This window comes from Carettochelys insculpta, chromosome 5 (genome assembly GCF_033958435.1).
Source record: "Carettochelys insculpta isolate YL-2023 chromosome 5, ASM3395843v1, whole genome shotgun sequence".
In the NCBI taxonomy this organism is placed as follows: domain Eukaryota; kingdom Metazoa; phylum Chordata; order Testudines; family Carettochelyidae; genus Carettochelys; species Carettochelys insculpta.
Genome location: NC_134141.1, coordinates 11,990,795 through 12,017,683, shown reverse-complemented (window position 1 = coordinate 12,017,683; position 26,889 = coordinate 11,990,795). Strand labels below are relative to the sequence as shown.

Sequence of the window (26,889 nt, the reverse complement as noted above, 5' to 3'; positions counted from 1 at the left end):
AAGGCTAATGGCATATTGGGGTGCATTAGGAGAAACATTTCCAGTAGATCCAGAGAAGTTATTATTCCCTCTACTTGGCACTGGTGAGGCTACAGCTTGAGTATTGCATCCAGTTCTGGGCTCCCCAGTATAGAAAGGATGTGGATGCACTGGAGCACGTTCAGTGGAGGGCAACGAAAATGATTAAGGGGCTGGAGGAGCACATGACCTATGAGGAGAGGCTGAGAGATTTGGGTTTATTTAGTTTACAGAAGAGAAGAGTGAGGGGTGATTTGATAGAGGCCTTCAACTTCCCGAAAGAGCTCTCAACAGGATGGAGAGAGACTGTGCTCAGTGGTGACAGATGGCAGAACAAGGAGCAATGATCTGAAGTTACAGAGGGAGGACTGTAGGTTGGATATTAGGAAAAACTATTTCACTAGGAGGATGGTGAAGCATTGGAATGTGTTACTGAGAGAGGTGGTGGAAGCTCCATCCCTAGAGGTTTTTAAGTTCCAGATTGACATAGTCACAGCTGGGATGATTTATTTGGGGTTGATCCTGCTTTAGGCAGCGGGCTGAACTAGATAACCTCCTGAGGTCCCTTCCAGCCCTATGATTCTATCCTCTGGAACTCTCAAATAACCGGCATTTTAACCATAAGTAAATTTTAGTTACATTTTCCATAAGTACAGTATAGTGAAAGTAAATACAAATAAATACAGCAAATACAGTAGACATTTACAGTGTACAAAACTACTGTTGTTGGTAAATAAAGTACTGTGCATACATATTTGTTTGTTTCTTAATATCTAATCTTGTTTTTCTTTGGTGCTGTGCATTGATAGGTACACCTCTCTATTAACCAGAATATTTGAATATCCAGCGACTTCCTGGTCCTGGGGCTGCCAGATATGAATAAGTTTATTGTAGTTAGAACACTGAAACTGTGTGGAGCTTTTCTAATCTTTATCTGTCTCTGTTCAAGATAAACAGGGCTTGTCTACACAGGATATAGTTCATGTGCCATATGTTGGGTAATAACATGAAAAGACTCCACACCTGTAAAACTAAACCAGCTTTTTAATGCTTTCTAGCTGCATGCACATAGACTGACTTTCTGATGCTGCTTTCACACTTCCCAAATACAACCTGGAGTCCTCCCTCCAAATCCTATGCAAGTAAATTGAACAGCCTTTCAGCCTCAACCTAAGTATTGAACCTGTGATGGATGTAAGGTAGCATAGTGACTGAGAAGATGGATGTACAGCATGTTCAACTAGAAGTAGCAAGTAGCAATTAGTAGTGGGGGCAGCATCAGTCAAAGGAGATAGAGCTGTGAAGTCACTTCCAAGATGGAAGAATCTCCTTCCAAATCATGGAACCAATATGTGTAAAAGGATGAGTTTCATAGACAAGATAAGTGCACAAAGAGAATAGGAACAGTGAAATATTTAGGGAGAGGTGAACACTATAGAGAACATGAGAACAAAAGTCTCTTCTGTGGGCAAGCTTAAATTTGGTTTAATACAGTGTGAGACACAGGAGAGTATGACTGTCATTAGCACCAGTTCATAAAGGATGACTGTCAGGAAGAAATTATATCTCCACATAATGATACATATTCTGCTGTTTGCCATTTTGCTTCTGCTAATTAGTTCAACCTTTGCATAGCACTGGTCTTTTAGCTGCTGTCTTTCAAAGGATGGCTACCAAGAGGATATGCCCATGAGTGGAGATTAACATAGGCAAAGTAAGGAATTGCCTTACCAGCAGGGCCCGTGCTCTGGGCATCCAGGATGGCTGTGGCATGGCTTCCTAGGTTTGGAAGAAGACAAAGAAGAACAATGATGTATTTAATGCAAATGAGCACTGAGTGAAGAATAAAGTAGTTTTCTTAAGAAGGAGACCTACAGGACTAAAATGCATTAGTTGTTTGCTGTATTGTCTAATCATACCATATGTGGGAAATAAAACATCCCTCTTTTACTGATGTGCTGGAGAGGACCAAAGTTTGATTCTTACGTTGTAAGTACCTTGGGACAGGGTCTAAATTTGTGTATGTCTTTGTATAATCATATCTGATGGACTACAGGAATTACTAGAAATAGAACCATCAAGGTATTAGCTTAGGTATGTGCGTAACTGTATGATGTAGATTGCAAAATCTGTGTGTTTCCTACAAGCCTGCAGAGCATTTAACAAACTGGATATTCTATTGGGGACCCTAAATGCCAATGTAATATAAATAAATAATTTTGTTATAATCTTCATCCTTCTTTCTGTGAGCCTCCTTTTCTTTGTTTGATGTCCTCCTATTTTGTGTGGTATCTAAAATCTAGACTGGAAGTTCTTTGATGTGTGGACCAGTCTTACTTGTTCTGTGAAGTGTGAAATACAGTTTTGGGCAGAGTCCAAACACATAATAATTACAATGAACCAAGAAGAGTTATATACCATTATCATGTTTCTTGCAATAAATAACATTTGTGTAGGTCATATGTATCAAATTAGGCTTATTGTATATACTTGGATATTAGTTTCCTAATAATCCACAAAAATAGTTGAAATTCATATGTGAAAAGCTGAAAGTGTTCCCTGTCAATAAGGAACTGACCTGATCCATTAAGTGAAAGGTCACTGTTCAATTACATTTGTGTGAGGAATTGATTTATAGTTATTAAATGTGCTGACATGGGACAGGATCACAGGAAAGCCCCAATGACCAGTGATAGATGGGGACCAAATCCTGCAGTTCAGATACTGAGTTCAGTGGGAGCTGTGTAAGCAGACTATTGATTTACTGTGCTTTAAATGTATCTGTAGAGCATATCTTGGGAGGCTTTTTTAAAACTTGGGAGGATGAAACCAGAAACTTTAAAAGGAATACTCTAGGTGCCTGGCTTGGGAATGCTTTTTCATATTTTTTAAAATATTGGACACGATCCTTGGCTGATATCTGCATTGGAATAAATGAGGCTACACTGATTCACATCAACTGAGGAAATAGCTCAGTATGATTGGGGTTTCTCTGTCATCAAAAAGGACACTGACTCAGCTGTGGAATCATATTTATTAGGTATTACGAATACCATCTTCTAAGACTCAATGGTTAGTCCTTTGGCTTTGCTGGCATTGTTCTACATTAAGTACCTAAGATATCCTAGTCCAACGACTCCTGGATTCATAACTTGGTTAACTCTGCTGATGACTTTTAAAAAAAAATGATCTGGTGTAGGTAGACCAAAACTACGGCACAGCTACGTGTTCTGTCTTTTTGGGAATTAGGGGAATACTGCAAAAACATTACCCTCTAACATTTCTGAACCACATTTTCTTCACCTGTTAACACTCCTTTCCTGTTCGCTGTTCATTGAAATATTTTAGTGAACAAGTTTGTAAGCCAATCAGCAAATCGTATTCAAATATAATCGAATTGCTGTACTGTGGACACAAGCTTCAAATGCGCATAGTCACAGAGAATCTGTGTTAGTCTGTATCTTCACAAAACAAGAAAGCAGTCATGCAGCACGGCAAAGGCTAAGAAAATAATTTATTAGGTGATGAGCTTTTGTGGGACAGACCCACTGAGAGTATCACAGTCAAATGTCTGAAACTGGCCAGAAGGCTTTGAGGCTTTGTTACTGTAGTATCCAGATGCACTGAGACTTCAGACTAGGGTGAGTGAAGTTTCTGCTCTACAGCCATGGCTGCAAGCTAGCTGGCCTTCAGCTCATGCAGTAGAACACAGGGCTTTAGTCCCTAGGATCACAGTTTCAATCCCTGGGGCTGGTGACCTAGGTCTGTCAGTATGACAATTGGTGCATTAGCTGGGAAGAAGTGCTGGAAGGGCTCAGGATGTGCTTCCTCTTCCCTGGGAAGCATGTAGTACCCTGAGACTTCATACTAGAGTGAAGTCTCTGCTCTACAGCCTTGGCTGAGCGCCAGCTGGCACTCAGCTCATGTGGTAGAGCACAGGGCTTCAGCCCCTATGATCACAGGCTCAGTCCCCTGTGCTAGTGACCCAGGTCTGTCAGCAACATGTTACCTTTAGAAAAAGGCCATTGCTTCATTCAGTTGTTAGTTATATTGCCCAGTCGCAGTTGTTCACTTGGATGTAGCCTACTCTCTCCCATTTTTGTCAGTGGAAAAAACATGCAGAATAAAGTACATCACATGATGCAGGGGCTGCATGTGGCATATCTAATCCTGAGTTTGCAGAATTCTTTAGCTCTGGAGCTGCCCCAGTGGGGAGAGGTGCCCAGAGACATCCTGTCCACTGGCAACTTTGGGGCAACTGTCCCAGGCTCCATGCTTTGGGAAGCACCACAGGGTGCAGGGCAGCCCAGGGGACTAGGCATAGGCAGCAGGGGTTGCCTCCCAACTCCTGGCTCAGGGTGGGAAGCAGAGCAACCTGTCCCCAGCCTATTCCATTCCTCCGGCTCCCAGCTATGTTGCTGGGGAAAGGGTCTCAGGGAAGGGGTGGGACTGTCCCTCTCCCTCCCTGCACTTACCAGCAGCAGGAAGAGGAGTGATGTGGTTGGGAGCCAGCAAAATGGAGCAGGCTGGGGCTGGGTTTTTGTGCTTCCCACTGTGAGTACAGGAGCAGACCCAACCCCATGCCATCCCAAAGCCAGAGCCCTCAGTCCCCCCATACCCTAACCATCTGCCCCAGCCCTGTGCCACCTCCCCCACTCCAAACCCCTTCTCCCCACCCCTGCCACACATCAAATTCATATTGGTGCACATAAAATTTGTTTCACACATGCATGGGAAAAAATAGAGGAAACTTTGTGGCTAGTTGTTTTTAGAATTTTGCATGGCTAGACCAAAAGCTTACTTGTTCAATTCTAAGCCATTTCAGTCCTGCCAGTAAGACACAATAACTGCACATTCATCTGAATAAAGAAATTTGTTCTATTACAAAAAAGTTGAGTTAGTTTCAAGAAACTACAAAACTATCACAGAAAACTTCAGTTGTTCACTGAGATTTCCTGTGACCACTAGCCTAGAGATAAGTCACATCAGCCCTAGTCAGTAGGACATATTTAGGTGAAGGCAACATCTACTGTAAAGTCAGAGCAGACAAACGCTGGAAGGGCTAGTCCTAGGGGTGGGCCAGTAGGGTGGCTGCCAAGGATGCCCCCTAGTTAAGGGAGCACCATGCAACAGCACTAAGATGCCTCTGTGGAGGCACAGAGATTTCTAGATTTTGGTTATTTATAGGGTCAAATTTATCAGATAGCATCACACCCCCAAAGCAAAATTGATGCAGGAAGGGGTGTCTCAGGCACTGCTGAATGCATCCCAGGAACCTTCCTTGGTTCTGTATTCTTACAGCTTCTAACCCAATATTAGAAGTGTCAGTGTATAATGGAAATGGTGTATCAAAATCATGTTTGATTAAAATGGGTTTTTTTCTTTGTAAGATTCATTATGGGAGTAATGATAATGTTGAATCCCCGTAAAAATTCAAGATAAAACTGGACTAGACCAATAGTGAATTGGATCTACTCTTGCAACATGATTCCTGTATGTTCTATGTCATCTTGCCAAGAGTTAAAGAAAATAGTTAATTTATCTATATAGGCTCTGGCAAATGCTTGGAATCTGTTTCATGTCAAGTCGATGTAGATATTATTATTCTCCATAGTATAGGAATCTTGGCATTTAGCCATGAAATCAATAAGGCAGTGTGCCTGAGTTCCCCTTTTCATACCCCACATTAAATTTGTAATGTAATTTCTCCCGTCTATAGTTTCAAGGCAGGTTACAGGCACTAGCTTTGAAATATCAGCATTGCATTGCATTTTGATGTAAAGCATATTCTGATGCATTATTCTTAACACATTCAAGGGTTTTTCACAAGATCATGCATGTTGTACATGTTTACAGTTTTTGCTATTGCAAGACAGTCATGAAAGCATCAATATTAATCTCAACTCCAGTTCAAATGTACATTTAATAGCATTTTTGTTATGCTGCACCTTGTGTTCAATAGCCTTATGATTTTGGCACCTTAGAGTTCACCTGTGGTTTCTATGTGTACGTCAGGTTTTGCTTCCTCCCTGTTCTGCAGCATAAGGTCTTTTTCTATATGTAAGTGGGGGAATGGTGCTGCTTTTGAGGGGAACTTTCCTGGCTTCTACACTACCCCAGTGAAATGGGATAGTGAAAGGATCTGAGTCCCTGCTCCCACTTTCTTTACCCAGAGGCCTCCCTGAACCCAAAGGCTCCTCTTCCACTCTTCTGTGTGGCAGAATCCGTACAACTCCAAGAAGACTGGGGCTGGGATTCCTGGGGGCTCAAACCCCAACCTTGTTATGGTCACCTAGGGCAGGGACTTGGGAGTCTCCACTCTGGAGTTCTCTCTTCATGTTGAATGCTTCCCTGACCCACCGATGATTACAGACAGTTCAAAGCAAATATAATGTACTAAACATCAATTTTTAAAAAGAAAATAGGGAAACATGGAAAAAGTTAATGGAAAACACATTACTGTGCTCTGTGACATACAGACCTCACAAAGTGTCCCAGGAATGTCAGGGCAGATCACAGTCAGTTCCTTGTACATCCCAGGCCTCCTTCTCTGACCCTGGCTTTGTTGCAGGGATGCTGCAGGTCAGACACTTGCTCGACATGGCAGGACCCTTCTCCCCAGTGTCAGCCCCTTCCCAGTCTGGCTTGCAAGACCTCTTGGGTGGTGGAATCCCTCTGCACTGGGTCTCTACCCAGGGTCTTCCCTGCAGCTCATCTTGCGCAGCTCCAGCATGCTTCAGCTCTACTCTCAGCTGCGCTGGCTCCAGCTCGTTGGCTGTTTCTCTGGCTCTGTGGCCCTGGGATGCAGCCTTACTCCTAGTGCGGGTCTGCTGTCTGCACTGTATCTCAGGTCCTGCCCTATGCACTGTGTCTCAAGCTCTATTCTCCGTGCTGTGCAGCAGGATCTGTCTCAGGCTCTTCCCTCCATGCTGTGGCTCAGCATCTGGCTGCAGCTCTCTGCTGGGCTGTGCCTCTGCCTCTCTGGCTGACATGGCTTTCTTCCCAGCTCTGGCACATGTTGTCTCTGTAGCTCAGCCCCACTCAGGCTGAGCCAGGCAGATCCAGTTCACATGGCGAATGGGACTCCCCTGGTCTCTTGACTCCCTCATTAGTCTGCCAACCCTATTTTGCTGGGTATAAATCAATTAAAGGGGTGGGGTATGACTGGTTACATAATTCTGTTACAGTATGTTAGGACTGGTTTGTAAAGTTTTCGTAAGATAATTGATTAAGACACAGGTGAGCAGGACTCAAGTTTCACAATATAAACTAGGGTCCCAAAGGAAGTTCCTTGGGAATCAACTCCAGGACACAGCCACCAAGATCAGAGCTGCCAGACCTCAACCCTGTGCCAATGACAGTGTGCAGAAACCGGAGTTCCCCAGACGGACCCGATCCTGACTGGCCATCAAGCAAACTTCATGTCTTACTGGGAGTGGTGAGCATTGTATGCTTAGTGTGTGCAATCTTCAGGGTTTTTTGGGGGCGGGGATGTGGCTGTTCATGATAGTGATTAAATAGGATAGTTCAGGTAAAAACCCCACAAACCTATGGAGTTTAAGGGTATGCCAGAGCCCCCAGAAGGATGAGGGTGAGTGATGATAGGTTATGCTAGAGCTGTAGAAACAGGTGCCCCTAGAGTGTAAATAACAGAGAATTTTGTGCCGGTATAGTAGGGTCAAATGCTGAACTCTCTTGCTTAACGGAGTCCATTGGCTGGATGGACGTGTTCTCTTTGCTAACAACTACAGGCAAATCTTTCTCCCCCCAGTCAAGTAATTTGCATCAACACTGACTTTATAATTTTCAGATCCTGAACTGTTACCAAATCCAAGGCTGGACTCTGTCTTAAAGATATACCACCAATTTTCACTATATGTTAGATTTAAGGGCCTTTTGTCCTTCCATTACCAACCTCTGCTTCCACATGGATTCATGTAATGTGCACTAAGACTACCAAACATATCCAAAGTGTCTAGAGATGAGAATTTAACTGCCATCCCCTGCATTCTCAAGAGAACAACTGCACAGCTGTTCAGCTCTATAAATTCAGCTACTCAGATTCCCTCTGATTCTGAGACACAGACTATTCACTTAGGGCTTGTCTCCACTACATGGTGGGTCAACGCTGCAGTAATCAGTCTACCAGCAGTTGATTTCTACCAGAATTGAAACTATCCATGGTGACTGCAGGGTACATGGGAGACGGTGTATGTTGGGGGCAAACTGCTACAACATTCGCAGACATGGTGAGAAACATGCTGAGGGAGAAATAAGAGAAAATGTGGAAATGGCAGAGGTACTTAATCTCTTTGTTTCAGTTTTCACCAAGGTTGATGGACACTGGACACTAGTTCATCGTAGCAGAAATGTTAAGTCAAGAAGTTAAAATAGGGAAATAAGTTAAAAATTACTTAGAAAACTTAGATGTCTTCAAGTCACCAGGGCCTGAAGAAACGCATCTTAGAATACTCAAAGAGCTGATAGAGGAGGTATCTGAGCCTTTAGCTATCAGCTTTGAAAAGTCCTGGAAGTCAGGAGAGATTCCAGGAGACTGGAAAGTGCAAATAGATTGTCCATCTATAAAAAGAGAAACAAAGACAACCCAGGAAATTACAGACCAGTTAGCTTAACTGCAGTGGTAGGAAAGATAACAGAGCAAATAATTAAGGGAACCCATCTGAAAACATCTGGAAGATAATAAGGTGACACATAACAGTCAACATGGATTTGTCAGGAACAAATCACGTCATGATAATCCAATAGCTTTTTTTGATATGATAACAAGCCTTGTGAATAAAGGGAAAGTGGTAGCTGTGGTATAGCTACACTTTAGAAAAAGCATTTTATACAGTATCACATACTTTCTTTTCAGTAAACTAGGGAAATGCAACCTAAATGAGTCTACTGTCAGGTGGGTGCATAACTGGTTCGACAACCATTCACAGAAAGTAGTTAATAATGGTTCACAGTCAGGCTGGAAGGGAACAACAAGTGGGCTTCTGCAGAGGTCAGTTTTGGGGCCAGTTCTGTTCAATATCTTCATTTAGATTTAGATAATGACAGAGAGAGTATGTTTATCAAGTTTGCCAATGACACCAAAATGTGTTGGGGGTTGCAACTGCTTTGGAGGATACAGTCAGAATTCAAAAAGATCTGGACAAACTGGAGAAATGGTCTGAGGCAAATAGGATGAAGTTCAATAAGGACAAATGCAAAATACTGCACTTAAGGAGAAACAATAAGTTTCACACACACAAAATGGGAAGGGACTCCCCAGGAAGGAGTACTGCAGAAAGGGTTCTAGGGGTCATAGTGGACCAAAAGCTGAGTATGAGTCAACAGTGTGATACTGTTGCAAAAAAAAAAAAAAAAAATCAAATATGAATCTTGGATGCACTAACAGGAGTGCTGTGAGCAAGACATGAAAAGTATTTCTTCTGCTCTACTCTGCACTGATTAGGGCTCAAATGAAGTACTGGGTTGAGTTCTGGTCCCCACATTTTAGGAAAGATGTGAAGAACTGGGAAAGAGTCCAGAGAAGAGCAACTAAAATAATTAAAGGTCCAGAAAATATGACCTAAAAAAGAAGATTAAAAGAACTGACTTTGTTTAGTTTGGAAAAGAGAAGGTTGGTAGGGGACATGATCACAGCTTTCAAGTACCTAAATGGGTGTTATAAGGAGGAGGGAGAAAAATATTCTCCTCAGCCTCTGTTTATAGGACAAGAAACAAGGGGTTTAAATTGTAGCAAGGGAGGTTTAGATTGGACATAAGGAAAAAATTCCTAACTGTCAGGGTGGTTAAGCACTGAATAAATTGCCTAGGGAGGTCATAGAATCTCCATTATTTGAAATATTTAACAATGAGTTCAATAAATATCTAACAGGGAAGATATAGATGGTGTGTGGTCCTGCCGTGAAGTAGTCATGAGAAAATCATAAGAAAAAACAAACAGCCCTCTTACCTAGAACAGATTAGAGCACACTAACAGTTTTTACCATGTGATTTACTTTATTACATTGACGGCCCTGGCCCAACCTCTGGTTCACCTCCTTCGTCACTGTGCTGATTAATCAACACAGTGAGGCAGCAACGTGTTTTGTTTTCTCAGAGGCTGGGTTTTGTGTGGGACTCATTGTTTGTTTATTCCTCACATTGTGCTTTGGAACAAAATTAAACTCACTTTGTTAATTCTGCAACTTTGGGAGGAGAGTGAAGTAGTTAACTCATCTGTCTAAGGCTACATCTACACTAGCCCCACACTTCAAAATGGCCACGCAAATGGCCATTTTGAAGTTTACTAATGAAGCACTGAAATGCACATTCAGTGCTTCATTAGCATGCAGGCGGCCGCAGCACTTCGAAATTGACGTGCCTCGCCGCTGTGCGGCTCGTCCCGACGGGGCTCCTTTTCGAAAGGACCCCGCCTACTTCGAAGTCCCCTTATTCCCATCAGCTCATGGGAATAAGGGGACTTCAAAGTAGGCGGGGTCCTTTTGAAAAGTAGCCCCGTCGGGATGAGCCGTGCGGTGGCGAGGCGCGTCAATTTCGAAGTGCCGTGGCCGCCCGCATGCTAATGAAGCACTGAATGTGCATTTCAGTGCTTCATAAGTAAACTTCGAAATGGCCATTTGCGTGGCCATTTTGAAGTTTGGGGCTAGTGTAGACACGGCCTAAGAAGGAAAACACTGATTTTGTTTCAGCTGTTCGTGGAAATGGAGACTAAACTATGGTGACCTGTAGGGTACAGAAGCTATTTACAGGCACCAACCTTCAGAAGGCACCGTTTAAACAAAGATTCTGCCACTGGTGGGAAAAGAAAGGACTTGTGGGGCTGCTCCTGTTTCCCCATCAATAGAGGCTGGAAACAGCTTGGCTCATGTTGACAGAACTAAACTGCATAAGGCCTGCTAATACTAGTAATAATGACAACATAGATGTACTGGCAGTTCTGGCAGTCCTTCATCCAGGTTGGAAAAAGCAGCTCTGCTCCCTGCCCTGAAGGCCTTACAGACTTTAGAAAAGCAAAGCACACAGAATAGGGAACGGTGAGATGAAGGTTAAACAAAGAGATGCACATCATATTACATGGAAACCAAGCCTTAATCTTTGTGATGATTTTTTAAAGCAGGAACGGAGCTACAGCAAGAAGTGAGATAACAGCACAGGAGGATTTAATCTGCAGTAGACAGCAAGCAAGGTGCAATTGGAGTGTTTGTAGGAAAGATTTCACGGGTGAGCAGGCTTGGTACACCAGCCAAGGAATCTAGTACCAGGCATTGGGAGCACAATCACAGCAGGAAGTGGAAAGCTGAAAGAAATACAGGGTGTGAGAAAATGAAAAAATGAGGCAAGCTAGGGAGTAATGGCAAGGGAGCTACAGGCAGGACCAACCCACACAAAGTCTTAAAAAAAAAAAATAAAAAGGTGCTTGAACTCTGGAAGGAATCAGGGAAGAAGCCTGAGGAAGGGTTTACCGTACAGTAGTGGTTCTCAACTTTTTATTGTGTGGACCACTTGAATATTGTTGAGGGTCTTAGCAGACCAGTTAGGCTGTTCTGGAAGAGCTTATTTCAAAATAGCAGTGCTATACAAAAAGAGTTGTCTACATTTTTGATTTGCCTCATTTGCATTCCCCTTTCGAAAGGGGACTGTAGTGTAGACGCATACAAAATGCATATTGAAATAGTGCTCAGCTATTTCAAAACACAGCATTCACCCACAATTGAGATATATCAGATTAAAGTCCTTGGACGCACTGTATCTTATTTCGAAATAGCCTCTATTCCCTGTCTACACAGCCTCTGTTGCTAAATGTCTATTTCAGAATAGGTGTTATTTCCAAAAAAATGAGGCTTACCAAATTTGAAATAAGCCATATGCTATTTCAAAAGAGCGGTTGCATTGTGTAGATGTTCACAAAGTCATTCTGAAATGATGGCCTTTATTTAGCAGATAGGAATAATGGGATTTCTAAGTTGGCGGGGTCCTTTCGAAAAGGACCCCCATCAGGACAAGCCACGCGGGAGCGAAATGTGGCAATTTCAAAGAGCCACGGCCAGCAGCATGCTAATGAGACACTGGCTATTTCCAAGATTTCTCTTAGAGTAGACGTAGCCATTGCATTAGGTGAAGAGGAATTTGGAAGGTCCAAAATTCTCAGCATCCCATAGAAGAGTTAGCCAGGGACATCAGTCACCCATGTCATTTAATATGTGTATTTTCACCTATACGTACAGGATGTTATTTCTGCAGTGTTCTAAGCTTATGAATTCAAAGTCCTGCATGTCTGTACTCCCATTACATCAGCTGATTAGTGGCCTGCCATTAGATTTAATATGTCTTTAGGCCGCAACAAAGCTATATTCAAATATTTGTGTGTGTGATTAGCAACAGGTCACCAAACTACATGAGATAATATGGGTGTGGTAATATGTTTTTTTGGCTCAACATCCGTTGGGGAGAGAGAAGCTCTTGAACTTTCATAGACCTCTTAAATATACAACCAGCAGTGGCAGCTGCGTCAGAGAGCTGCAAACAAAAGGGAATTAATATTCCATCATGGTACATACATCAGGATAAACCCAAAGCATATCATTCCTGGTAGGTGTCCAACAGAGGAAGAAGAGTGTTTTATAGTGTGAAATATAAATATTACACCTCAACAACACACCTTGAGGCAGATCTTCGGTTTCTGTAAACTGTCATAGTTCCAAATGATTGAGAAAATGTATCCTGCTGCTACTCCTAAATCCAGTGAGCAGGCATTCTTAATAGAATCCATGTTTCAGAGAACAGGAGCAGTGGCTATTAAAGGTATATACAGAGAACTGTCTTTCAGCAATCTCAAATCTGCATATAATATTACCATTTATTGTTGGCTATACTCCCACAGGATATATTAAAAAGCGCATTGGAGATGCATATTGATACCAATCCAGGCCCTCCCCGGGAAACACTAGGCCCTCCCCGAAATGGTTCAAATATTTTAAATTGATTCGCTCTGTATAAATTACACATCAGGAGGTCGCACTTTTATTCACTTCTAATACAAAGTAAGTTAGATTTCTGCAGGGTAGTAAAAACACAAGATAATTTAGTTCCTTTGCTAACTTGAAGTTATTTGTATCAGTTACGTATCGGCCATACATTTGAATGTGTTTTGGTTGAAAGAACAGAAGTTTGTGATGGTGTTTATTAGTGGCACGAAATCAGATTTCTGTGGGAAATGGAGTGAGGTTTTTATTTCATCAGGTTCCATCTGCTTAACTGAAATAGTGTTAGGATGAACCAATAAAAGGTCAATCAATTCTTCAACTGGCCTAAATGTAATAGAAGAAAATACCTGAGAGCTTGTCTACATGGGGAAATTGACTGGAACACTTATGGGAGTATAGCTACTCTGGAGTAACTTGCCCTGTAGACACTTACTCCAGAAATAGAATATCTGTTTCCTATTTCCAATTAACTTGATCCACTTTGGACATCAGAAAAAGGCACTTATTTTAGAATAAGTGTCCACACAGCGAGCTGTTCTAGAATAGCTATAGCAGAATAGCTCATTCTGTAGTAACTATTCTGGTCAGTTTCCTGTGTTAGCAAGCCCCACTGTGTAGTCTTACTCTCCCTTCTTGTGCAACGTAATGGTGGGTCACACAGACAGCCATTTCCCATTCTACCTAATTAAAGAAGGGAAACAGTTTATTAAATACTTCACTGCAATTACAGTCCTGTTTTCACGACAACCCTTTGCAACAGAAACTAAGCAGGTTTAAAAATTCAACATTATGCCCCAGACTGACCACAGGAATATGTAAGTGAAATCCACTGATTTAAATAGAGTTAAGTTTCTTACACCGGTGTAAGTTTTGCTGCGTGACTCTAAATGCAGAATCAAACAGAAGGCCACTTAATGAAAAAGGAGCTTCCATTAGCAAATGCAGTCAGAATAAGTGCAAGAGACATCTGAAAGATAAAACTGGGAATATAAGGTTATTTGCTTTAATTGAAAAGTTTTTCCTACCATAAAAAAGTTTCTCTAATAGAAATACTATGGTTGGTTTGAGGATTCGTTTCTGGGCACCACCAATTAACTGCTGCCTCAACCCCAGATACAAATACAATATACTCCCAGTTGTCCAAAATTCTGCTAACAGAACCTAGACATTATCTAAGTCTCTTTTTTGTCCCTCACCCTGAGATACATGCCTTCTGAAGCATGTATTTCATGCTGGAGGATAAGAAAGGGATTTGGATAATACAGAGGGTCAGGTAATAGAACGGCCACAATGAGCAAGATGATATTGCTAGCTGTGGGAAATGTTGTGTCACTGTTGAATTGAAAAAGCAGGAGCAATTATCTGAATTCCCAATTACGCAAATAAAATCCCCCATTCTATTTAACTAATTGGAAGCCTAGGTTTCTTCACCCATTCTGTCTGCTGTTATCAGCTTTTAATTATTTTAAAAAGCAATTCAGCCTACCACCCTTTCTCCCATCAGCAGCACGAGAGCCCAGCTGCGTTCTGATACATAATAACTGTGAAATCTCGTCTTCCTAGTTCTCATTAATGAGAACACCTTTAAGTTTCATTCATGCTAAACATCTGTGTCATAATGCTTTGAAATAAATATAGTGTATTCTTAAACCTAGCTGATCTCTTAATTAAGTATTTATAAGTACTCTTTAATCTAAATGAATAATTGATGCTCCCAACTTAAGATGGCAAAAGAAAAATACCCTTAAAGAAATGGAAGTAAAAAACAAATTTTATAGCTTTTAGTTTGTGGTTCTGGACCTGAGTGCATATTTGGTAAATGCAACTCTCTTCAGGCTCAGATTGTAAAAAGTCCAAATCTAGAGTGAGAGTGAGAGTGTGTGTAGAAAGTGGGGTTTCTGCTCTGACAAACCTCTATGTACAAACAAGAGAAACTAGGTGTGTGGGCTGATATCTTTTTTTTTGGAGGGGGGTGGGGGGGGAAGGTGGGGGAGGGACCAAGCACAAGAGGATAAACTATAGGTTGAACTTCTCTAGCCCGGCACTCTCTAATCCCGCAACATCTGGGCTACGTCTACACGTGCACCCAACTTCGAAATAGCTTATTTCGATGTTGCGACATCGAAATAGGCTATTTCGATGAATAACGTCTACACGTCCTCCAGGGCTGGCAACGTCGATGTTCAACTTCGACGTTGCTCAGCCCAACATCGAAATAGGCACAGCGAGGGAACGTCTACACGCCAAAGTAGCACACATCGAAATAAGGGAGCCAGGCACAGCTGCAGACAGGGTCATGGGGCGGACTCAACAGCAAGTCGCTCCCTTAAAGGGCCCCTCCCAGACACACTTTCATTAAACAGTGCAAGATACACAGAGCCAACAACTAGTTGCAGACCCTGTATATGCAGCACGGACCCCCAGCTGCAGCAGCAGCAGCCAGAAGCCCTGGGCTAAGGGCTGCTGCCCACGGTGACCACAGAGCCCCGCAAGGGCTGGAGAGAGAGTATCTCTCAACCCCCCAGCTGATGGCCGCCATGGAGGACCCCGCTATTTCGATGTTGCGGGACGCGGATCGTCTACACGTCCCTACTTCGATGTTGAACGTCGAAGTAGGGCGCTATTCCCATCCGCTCATGGGGTTAGCGACTTCGACGTCTCGCCGCCTAACGTCGATTTCAACTTCGAAATAGCGCCCAACATGTGTAGACGTGACGGGCGCTATTTCGAAGTTACTGCCGCTACTTCGAAGTAGCGTGCACGTGTAGACGCAGCCCTGTTGTCCAGCATGACTCAGTTGGACACACCAATGATAAGCGGACGTTCAGCTAAGTTTCCTGTGGCCCCAGGTAGTTTGATTACAGCTACCAGTCCAGGCTCTCAGGGTTCTGTGGTGTTATTTAGCTCTAATTTACCACTAAATGAACCCAGTAAGCAGTGGAAGTGTTTGTAATGCTGCTGGACAATATTGACCTCCTGTGGTTCAGCAAATTCTCTTCTTCAGCACCACTCAGGTCCCAAGAGAGCCAGACTACAGAGGTTCACCTGTATTAAGCTACACGGAGGTTTTCTTCAGGTTGCAACTGATGTAACAAATAAAACCTTCTTAATCAACAGGCTTGGTCCGTATATGTCTCACAGTGATCTATCAAGTATAGTGACAAAAATAAATTTTATTGTAGGGTTATTAAAATGGTTAACCGATAGCACTACAAGTTAACTGTTTTAACCTAGGTGTCACTGCTGGGCCCTCACTATGGCCAGGGCTGCTCTGGCCCAGTGCAGCTGCCTGCTGGTGAAGTTAACATATCAGTAAGCTTCATATTGTATCAATATGCTTACCGATTAACCTCTCTTACTCCTGTGAACCCTTTAGTACTAACACAGGAAGAGGAACGCAAAACAAACGCCTATTTGTGCATCATGTTTACTAAATTCAAGTCAATTTGAAAAAAATGAGGGCAAGTTTCTGTGCTCCATCTCCAAAAAGTGCTTGCAGACCTAGAGAAGGGAGTACACCCTCCTGATTCCAGGCTGCTCTAGTGGCTGGCTCCCTGCTTTGGATTGCCAATAAGCAGCATTGCCAGTAGCACCAAGAATCCCCACAGTGATATTCACATGTGGCTAAAGCCAGGGTTTGCAGTGGAGCCTGTGAAGGACTGATAAACCCGTGGCAGGAGAATTATTTCTGGCTGCTTTCAGCTCTTTTACAGCCCCCATCTAATCTATAACTGGCGTTCAAGTCTTTCAAAGGACTCAATCTTACCCTGGGATTTTTACAGGTGTTCAGCCTGAATCATTACTGGGGATGATGTGTGAGAAGGAAAGAATCCATCCTGAACTAGGGCTTCCTACTTTCCAATGGCACAAAACAACACATCATAGTCCTTCCCCTTCCCTGAGGTCCCACGCCCATTCCCTCTCCCTCACTTTTACCATGCTGGGGCAGACGTGCAAGGGAGCGGGAGGGCTCCAGCTTGGGGTACGGGCTTGGAGAAGGGACAGTGTGCAGAGCCTTCCTGGTCCTTCTATACACAAAGGACAGAGACAGAGAAAGTATGAGGTCTGCCTTAGCCCTGCTGTGCCATCAACAGGGCTTTTAATGGCACAGTTTGTGGTTCTGACCAGGATCCCTTTTTGACTGGGCATTCTGCTCAAAAAACAGATGCCTGGCCACCCCATCCTGAACCATTCTGAGTTTGCAGCACTAGTAGGTAGAATAAAACATTTCTTTTAAATTGAGTAAGCTCACCAATGGGTGGGGCAGGGGAAACGGGGGCAACTGCCTGGGGGCCCATGCAATTTTACAGGGTCTGGGGTCCCCAGCTGCTGCTGCTGTACCTCTGCCTGCTGTGGGAAAAGCATCTCTTGATTTAAAGATGCTTTTGAGATGCCCCATGCAGGTTCCAGGTTGGGGTTACTTAGCCCCAGAACCTACATGGGCTTATCAAAAGCACCTTTGAATCCAGCCATGCTACTTCTGCTTTCCACAGAGTAGCCAGCTGGGTTCAAGAAAGGGAGGAGAAGCACAGTACAGTTGCTCTGGAGCTCAGTGAAACAGATGGGGGACAGGGACCTTTCACAAGGTTTCAAATTCCTGAAATTATACCAGTGTACCATGCTCAGTTCAATTTATCTCCCAAAGACACTTTCTGACGTCAGAGCCAGGAAGTAAATAAAGCTTCCTTTGTCAAAAATAACTTTCACTGTATCAATCATGTATAAATGTAAGCAGTGCTTTTTTTGTGCCGGCACTTGCCGGTACTCAGTACTTGCACCTTGGCAGCCCCAGCTGCAAGATTCCCGGCTGGGTGGCAAGGGGACCCCACCAGCCCTGTGGCTGGAAGCCACCTGGGGTGCACAGCCCCATTGGCAGCCCTGGTGGTGGGGGAGGAGGTGGGGAGAAAGACAGGCGAGTACTGGCTCCTATTTATTTTCCAAAAAAAAGTACTGAATGTAAGGATGAAATATAGATACTGATTAGCTGGTGGATGCAGAATAAAGATCTCTTGAAAAAAGACATATACTAAGACAAAAGAGGGAACAAATATAAACACCATACAATCAGACAGACAGACAAGCAGGCAGACTGCCCCAGAGGATCAGTAATGTGCAAGTGTGCCTTTTACCAAAAGGGCACCAGTTCAAATCCAGCCTAGGCTAGAAACAGCCATATCCTGTAACTAAGGTTGTCAGTTAATACCTACAATTAACTGAAAAAAACATTAAGGCATTCATCGCATACCTCTAGGGGAGAGGGAGGCACTGGCAGCCTGAGGGCTGGTGAAACTCAAGCCCACAGCTCAGCAGGTGGGGCTGGAGCCTTGTGCCCTGAGGGAGATTGGAACTCCAGAGTGGCTGAAGCCCACAGTCCCAAGTCTATATCTGAGAATAAAGAAAACCTCCAAAATAGTTAAATGAATAGTATTCTATTACTGTTTAATGGTGCAATTAACACTGTGATTTTAAACAGTTTCATAGCTGTAGTTGTTACAATATATATTAGTATAAATACACTTCTTATTCTGAAGATTGAGTTACTTTTCAGGATGAGGATGAGATATATGGACAGAATGGCACGTTAGACTGTTCAGGTATTTCCAGCCAGGGGGATTTTGTTCGGATAATCTCTTAAGCAACATTCAAAATTTGCTTTCAAGTAAAAATCTTCCATAAGATCTGAAAAATCACTGATCATCTTATTAACTAGGGAAACTCAAAACCCTGGACACAGACTATTTCCTGCAGCACCTCTTCAATCAGGGCCTCAGCCACATATCTCTTATTTGCCTCCCTCCCTGCACTTCCTTGCCAGCTCTCATTTCTTGGGCTTCTCTATCCTGTCTTTTCCCAGCTCCCCTACCTGTGCCTTTGTGGTAGCACTTCCTCTGCTCTCTTTTCCCTTGCATCTGCTCTTCCTAGTGCCTGTATCTCTTATTCCTCTTAGCTCCTCTTCCTCCATCCATCCCATCCCAGCCCCTTTAGTGTTGCCAACTTTCTACTCGCACAAAACCAAACACCATGCTCAGCCCCTCCCGCCCTCAGTCCACTCTCCCCACCTTTGCTCATTCATTCACTTTCATGAGGCTAGCTCAGCATGCTGGGGTTGGGGAGAGGGTGAGGGCTCTGGCTGGCAATGCAGACACTCGGTTGGGGGTGAGGTGTAGGAGGGTGCACCAGCCTAGGACCAAGGGGTTCCGAGTGCAGGAGAGGGATCAGGCTAGGGCAAGAGACTGGAAAACAGGAAGCGGGTTCTGCCTGGAGATGTAGGCTGTGGGGTGGAGATGGGAATGAGGAGTTTGGGGTGTCGGTCCAGAACTGGGGTCATGGCTGAGGGGTCTGGGGTACAAGAGAATGTTCCAACTTGGGCTCAGGTGTTTGAAACGGGGTGGGGTGGGGATCAGTGTAGGCTCCTGGTAGCACTTACCTCGAGCAGTGCCCGGGAACCAGTACTGTCCCCCACGGGCTCCTATCTCGGGGCAAGACGCGGAGGCTCTGCCCGCTGCCCCACCTGCAGGCTCCGCCCCCTTCCTGGTTCTTGGCCGATGTGAACGGCGGGCGCAGCGTGCGGAACTCGCCGGCGGTCCCGACACAAGAGCCTGCGGGGAACTCCTCTACTTCCCGGGCGCTGCAGGGCGCGGGGCCCAGTCGAGAACTCGCCAGCCCCGCTGTGCAGCGCCATCCACCCACCGCCAGCAGCCGTGCTGGCCGGAGCCGCCAGGGCCCCTTTTCCAACAGCTGTTCCGGTCCAAAACCGGGTCCTGCTGGGCCCCGCCGCACGCCCGAGCTCAGCCCAGCCCAGCCGTGACGTCACCGCCGCCCTCGCCGTGACTTACACCTCCCCGACGAGACTCGCTCCCCCTCATCCCACCTTCCAGCAGCGGAAGCCCCCATCCCCCGGCAGCCGCAAGGCGTGGGCGGGGCTGCCAAGCGGACGGCGTCAGCGCCGGAGGGGCGGGGCCTTGGAGGGTAACGCAGGGGCGGGGCGCCCGAGGGTTGTCAGCGCGAGGCGAGCCGTTTCGCTTAGTGCGCGAGAGCGGAGGCGGCGGGTTGGAGCGCGGCCTGTCTGGCAGGTGCGGACTGAGGAGGGGACTGCGGGGAGAGCCGCCCGCCGGGGAGCCAGCGCCTCTCGCACCGCGCTCGGCCCGGGACGGGGATGGCGCTACTGGCCTTAGCCCTGGACGGACTCGCCATCTTCGGGCTCGTCCTCTTCGTCGTGCTGTGGCTTATGCATTTCATGTCCATTACCTACACGTAAGTGAGGCCGCGGGCTGGTCCGGGTGGTCGCCGCTTCCTCAGGAGCCGGGGGCAGGGCCCGGCTGCCTCCCGCTGGGAGCTGAGGTGGACTCGCTGCTGCTCCCCGGGCCTGTGCCGAAGGGGAGCACCGCTGAGGGGTCCCTTCCCTCCGGAGAGCTTCGTGCCTCTCGCCCGGGCAGCCGGCCTTCCCGCCCCGGGGGGAGTAGCGCTGCCCCCGCCGCCCGCACACACGGATCCCTCGGGCTGGCTGGCCTAGCCTCGCCCCCATCCCCGTGCACCCGGGTCCCTCGGAGCCGGCCTAACCGTCCCCGTGCCTGGCCCCCCTCATCCCCCTGCACCCGAATCTCTCGGAGCCGGCCTAGTTCTGCCCACCTCCCCGCACGCTCGGAGCCGGCCTAGCTCTGCCCCCTGTACACTCGTGTCCCCCGGAGCCGGCCCCGCCCCCACCTAGTCTGCCTTCGCCGACACAGCTCTGCCGAGCTGCAGAACCCTCAGCCTGCCTTCTTACATTTGGATCCCTTCGAACCAGCCGGTTCCCCCTCGACACGCCCTCCGTGTGCTTTCTGCCTTTTGACACCCAACCCATGCACACCCATAACCACAGTTCTAGGTATTGTGTACGTGCATTCTCCCGTGAACAGGTGCTGTCATAAGATATACACGCACTAGTGAACCTGCTTTCCTTATTTATACAGGCACCCCCCCCATTAGCCTACGCACCCCTGAGCCTCCCTCTTCTTGCCCTAACACATCTCAATAGTTACATATACCAGCTTGCCCTTTGTTTGGGGTTCTGTTCCCTACAGCTCCTGGTCTTCATTGCCATACCTTCCTTTGTTATGTGCAGACCTTACAGTGATAGGTGTACACTTTTCATTCTCTTTTTAATGTCTGTTGCTACATTTAAAAGTTTTGCTTGGTGGTGTAGCCTGGTGAAAGACCTGTGGCTTCCTGTGAGTGTCTCTTGGGGATCACAATCATAAAATGTTATGTTGGGCATTCTTTAGAAGGGGGTGAACAGTTCAATCTTAAATAACCCCTAACATTGAATAGTCTTAATTTTAATGATATTTACAATGATAGTTTGTCAAGGCATATTAACTTATGAATGGTAACAGAGAGAAAGCTGTGCTAGGCTATATACTATCAAAACAAAAAAGCAGTCAAGTAGCACTTTAAAGACTAACAAAATAATTTGAGGTGAGCTTTCATGGGACAAACCCACTTCTTCAGACCATAGCCATACCAGAACAGACTCAATATTTAAGGCAGAGAGAGCCAAAAGTAGTAATCAAGGTGGACAAATCAGGGGAAAAAAAATTATCAAGGGGTGCAAATCAGAGAGTAAAGGGGCAGAAGGAGGGGGAGTTAAGAATTGTTATCTAATTCTTGACTCTCTTTTTCCCCCCCCCCTACTCTCTGATTTGCTCCCCTTGATCATTTTTTTTCTGATTTGTCCACCTTGATTACTATTTTTGGTTCTCTCTGCCTTAAATATTGAGTCTGTTCTGGTATGGCTACGGTCTGAAGAAGTGGGTCTGTCCCAAGAAAGCTCACCTAATAATAAATTACTTTGTTAGTCTTTAAAGTGCTGCTTGACTGCTTTTTTTTGTTTTAACTTATGAATGGAATTAATACAAATCTGGATTTGCCTAGGTAACTAGCTCTGAAGAAAAGAGGTCTGAAAAATTGCTCTCTGCTATTGTTTCATTCTTAAAATTGTGATTGACCAAGGCAAGGAGAGAGGTGAGTGTAGGGCAAATTTAAGAGATGAGTTCCTTTTGAGTGCAGTCACATTGTTCTGCTGGTTACCTGAAATAACAGTCCAGTTTTCCCTTATAAATAACTGCAGCAATGTATTTAGTTGCTGCAAATGGGTTTTCCTGTAGCTGTTGTAGAATATGCGCTAAACTCTTTGATATTGGGCAACCCTGTGACCAGGAGGTTGCCACATATTCAAATATGTCAGATATGCAGGAGGTGCCAGTAAGCTCTGAGTGGCTCTGTGCATGGCTGTGCAAGGAGCCACATTTGGCAAGGCGGGGTGGGGCGGGGCGCTGTGAGTCACTCTGAGTGGTTCAGCGCATGGCCACGCCGGGAGCTGCTGTGGGCGGGGGGTGGTCTGGGGTTGGGTGCCACACCAGGAGCCACCCAGAGCAGCTCAGTGCGTGCTCACACGAGGAGCCATTCTGGGTGGGGGCAGAGCATGGCCACGGGGTGTGAGAAGCTGCTTTGGGTGCATGGCCACACTGGAAGCTGCTCTAGGTGGCTTGGCACGTGGCCTCACTGGGAGCTGTTCTGGGTGGCTTGGCACATGGCTGTGCGGCTCAAGGATCCCCTCTGGATGGGGTGCCATGCTGCTCCAGTTGCCACTTCACTCTGGGAGGCTTAGCGCATGGCCGTGCAGTACCAGGAGCCACTGTGAATAGGGAAAGTGGAGGAGCTGCTGGCTACGATGGAATGCTGGTTAATAAAGTCCAGGTTTTTGAATGCTGGTTGAAACCGAGTTTACTGCACTGTAAGAGAATATTGAAGGTTCTTATATTAATAAATGATGCCATTTATCTTTTCTATGTGTGTCTCATGTTGCTATGTGATGTTTGTACCATCAAAGTATCCTGCCTTGCTGTTTATTCAATGCTACAATTAGTTGTCTCAAGTGAAATCCTGGCTTCAAAGAAATCATTGGTAAAACTCACATTAATTGTAGCATGGCCAGGATTTCATTTCTGGAATTTGTGGCCATGGCTGTTATGAAAACCCACGCATGAGCATTCATCATTTTATTGTAATTCAATTGCATTTATATTCCATATTCACACAAGAAGCCATACTTTCCTTCCTGGAAAGTTAACTGCATAGGAATGGTATGGTACTCCCCTTTGTGTACTGATCTCTTACGTTTCTGCAGAAGCCAGATGCTTTCCTGCTTCGGAATCAAGACCCAGTCTTGCATATCAAGTCTCCCATCCAAGTCAATGAGGCTTCTGAGAGCAAGTGATTGTAGGACTGTAGCCTTAAACATCAAACACAAAATGGTTTCATGATGCAAACTGAAAGTTACTGAAACTGAAATGAGTGTTGAGGAATATACTCATACCTCACTATGCGAGCACAGTTGGTTCCCAAATTTCAGCTGGTAGGCGAAAACTCATGAGTGACACTAAATTCCCATTAAAATACATGTTACAGTCTCCAATTTGTTCCAAAGCACTTCTAACTTGACATAAACTAGTTGACTTTAGGTAGTTCTCTGATGTATTTGAATAGTTTGGTGCCGGAAACAGGATGTAGTGTGCAGGGATTCCCATCCTATGGGTCCCATTAGATTTGTTGAAGGTTGCCAGCTGGGCAGTTCCCAGCTGCATGTGGCTGTTAAAGAAGCCATTTGCAGTTTCTTAACACTGCTGCGCAGGCAGGTATCAATCAATAGAGAGAGCTGCCATCTCCAGCAGCTATCTTTGTCACAGGGGATAGCAATTACCTCATGCCTAGGTTCTGAAACCTTAACACTTGAGTTAATTGCTGGGAGCAGGAGGGCTGGGGGAGCCACCCAGCCTAGCAGCCCCAGTGAAGAGACTGGGGAAGGAGGAGGAGTGTCCAAGGCTGGGTCTGTTGAGGGATGTGGTGGGGGAGGGTCTAAGACTGGGGGAAGTTTGGGGCTGCAGGGGCAGTTGTAAGGCTGGGGATGGTTTGGGGCTGCTGGGGGGGGTGGGTGTAAGCCTGGGGACAGTGTGGGGCTGCAGGGAGAGTCTAAGGCTGGGGGTGATTTGGAACTGCTGTGGGGGTTTAAGGCTGTGGGCAGTTTGTGACCTTGGGGGTGGGGTTAAAACCTGGCCGAGGGTGAGATCTGTGGGGCGGGTGGGGGGAGGTCTAATACAATAAACCCTCGAGTTACTGAGGGGTTGTTCCTGCAACCCCTGCATAACTTGAATTTTCCTGCAAGGGGAGGGGAGCCAGGAACCACCAAAGTTGGTCAGTTTCCTGGCTCCCAGAGTGACAGGAGCTGGGATCTAGGGTCAGGCTGGTTCCAGTCTCCCCATGGCTTGCAGGGCTTGGACACTGATGAGCTCATGGCTGGTCAGTTTCACGTTTCTGCCATTGCAGGGGAGGGAACTAGACTGAGCCTTCTCCCTCTCTTCCCGCAGCCAAAGGGCTATCAGACACCTGCATGTCTGAGGGAAGGAAGGGGGAAGGCTCCAGCTGCAGGTCTCTCTAGCCCTGGGCAGGGACCCCACCGCTGAAGTGGAGCCAGCTGCAGGTCTCCCCACCCCTGGTCAGGGACCCCGCTCATATAAGCGGGGGAAGTTCCCTCATATATTGAATAAATGTAGGTATATATGTTCCTCATTTTAGTGAGTACTCATTAGTAAAGTACTTATAGTCTTGTTTGGGCAGAGTTAGATTTCTGTTAACTGTGTCTTTGAATGAAGTGCTTGTCTGTTTCTTTCTCTCCTCCCTCTTGGGAAGGGGGGTGGGGGGGAAGATAACCAACCCACAAAAGTCCTTCATCCTGTAATGCTGTAGTCCCAGTCCATTGGATAATTCAGGGGTCAGTAATCTTTCCAAGGCAGAGTGCTAAAATTTGACATTTTGACCTCTGTGCATGGGTGCTTGCCAATAGTCCTACTTACAACAGCTTAAATAAATAAATAAAGATGCAAAGCTTTACCCTTTAGGTTGTGGTTGGTAGCATTAGCTGGTCTTCTGTTAATCCACACAGGTGGGGCTGAGCTCCTGCCTTGTGTGTCAGTAAAAATTGGCTTGTGTGCCAGTGGTGGCAAGTGTGCTGCGGTTTGCTGGCCATTGGAATAATTTTTCACTCTGATTGAACAAGATACTTAGGCAGCTACAGAATTTCAAGTGTCTGACTAGTTACATACATGCCTAAGTACCTTGTTGAATTGGGGCCTCTTTTTGTAGTGCCTTTAGGAATTACCAGTGTAAAAGGCCTGTCAACAGGCTTCTACTATGAGGTTGAACCTCTCTGGTCCAACAACATCCATGGTCCAGCATGCTTTTAGTTAACTGAATGTCGACTTAGCATGGGTGTGGCCAAGTTTCCCGTGTTTCCATAAAGTTTGTTTACTACCACTAGTCCAGGCTCTCAGCATTGTGTGTCATTTAGCTCTAATTGACCCCAAATGTCTTCTAAGAACCTCGTAAGCAGTGAGAGTTTTGGTAATGTGCTAGACAATATTAGCTGCCCGTGTTCTAGCAGATTTCTAATTTGGCGCTTGCTGGGCCCTGAGGGTAAAAGACGACTAGACAAATTCAATGTGTACAGTGTTTTTTGATGGGGCTTCTTTAAAAACTTGTGTCTGTGTGTACACGTGTATGTTTGATATCCACAGGGATGACTTTTTGCATATAGGATATGAGTTGGGGATCAGTCTTCTCTAATTTGCAATATTTGCTGAAGTGAAACTAGCTCTATGTTCTCAAATATAAGCGGCTTTGATTTAAAAAAAATAAAGCCTGAGGTCACAGAGGATACGTCTATACATCGGCGTTATTTTGAAATAGCACAGCTACACACAAGAATGCATTTCAAAATATCACACAGTCTATTTTGAAGTAGTGTCATTGGACGCCATTATGGCTTATTTTGAAATAGCGCTATTCTGTGTCTTAACAGTGCGTTTCAAAATACCTCTCTTGATATAGGTGCTATTTCTCCTGCAGTGAGGTTTTTCAAAATTTGAAATAAATTCAAAATAGCAGTCATGGTATTTCGAAATAGCATATGTGTAGTGTAGATGCTCGCAAAGTTATGTCAAAATAACGGCTGTTAACTCAAAATAACTTTGCTGTGTGGCTATAGCCAGTGTCCTTATAGCTCTTGAAATTCAATTAACCATCAAAGATAAAAATCTAAATAGGGTTAGACTGATCTCTAACCCTTTGTCATGACAATTGGCTATTTTTATAAAATCTACTTATGTGATTAAAAAATGGTTTGTTGCTGTACATTTCTGGGACTACATAGGTAAGCCAAGTCCTCAGGAGGACTCCCAAGGTTTGGCCCCTAATGGTTAAATCAAATATAGTCTGTGTGTATTATTTTTAGTCAGGTTTCAAGACTGGAGCCATTTCATTCAAGCCTTATGCAGAAATATCTGCCATGAATCTCTTGTGCCTATGTGGAATCTGCTTAAAATTAGGAAGGACTACACATATGGTCAAGGGGTCCATTTAGGGTTATATTGCAGGATTCTGATGTACCATTGTGTGATATGTAAATATGTTAATTTGAGAGACTAGAACACAAACCACACTTGCATTACTTTTGAGAGAACTTCTTGAATTATGAAACTATACATAGTTAAAGAGGACATATTTAACAGAAAATAAGTGCCTGGCAAAGGGGAAGTTAGTCTGTGTATGATGTATGGAGATAGGTGTATCTCATTAAGCTGGAAGAGACCTTCAGAGGTCATCAAGTCCAGTCTCCTGCCTTCCCAGCAGTACCTATAACCATCCCTGATGGAGGAGTTATTCTTTTGAAATCTATTTGCCCCAGATCTCTAAATGGCCCCCTCAAGGATTTAGCAGGCCCATGCTCAAGACCACTAAGCCACACACACCCATACTGATGAAAAGCATAATTCAA

The 26,889-nt window shown here is 45.2% G+C and overlaps 1 protein-coding gene and 1 long non-coding RNA gene across 2 annotated transcripts in view; one reads left to right on the top strand and one right to left on the bottom strand.

The window, feature by feature from the left end:
• The window catches only part of LOC142013379 (uncharacterized), a 64,956-nt gene extending 45,111 nt beyond the window's left edge, over positions 1-19,845 (bottom strand). The window contains exon 1 of the long non-coding RNA XR_012645624.1: positions 19,447-19,845. This is a non-coding gene — a long non-coding RNA (uncharacterized LOC142013379). The remainder of the gene's footprint in view (positions 1-19,446) is intronic.
• A 183-nt stretch (positions 19,846-20,028) lies between these two features.
• UGCG (UDP-glucose ceramide glucosyltransferase) overlaps positions 20,029-26,889 on the top strand; it is a 42,724-nt gene continuing 35,863 nt past the window's right edge. Inside the window, exon 1 of the mRNA XM_074994683.1 lies at positions 20,029-20,273. Coding sequence (XP_074850784.1) covers positions 20,176-20,273 — 98 coding nt within the window. The 5' untranslated portion in view covers positions 20,029-20,175. The remainder of the gene's footprint in view (positions 20,274-26,889) is intronic.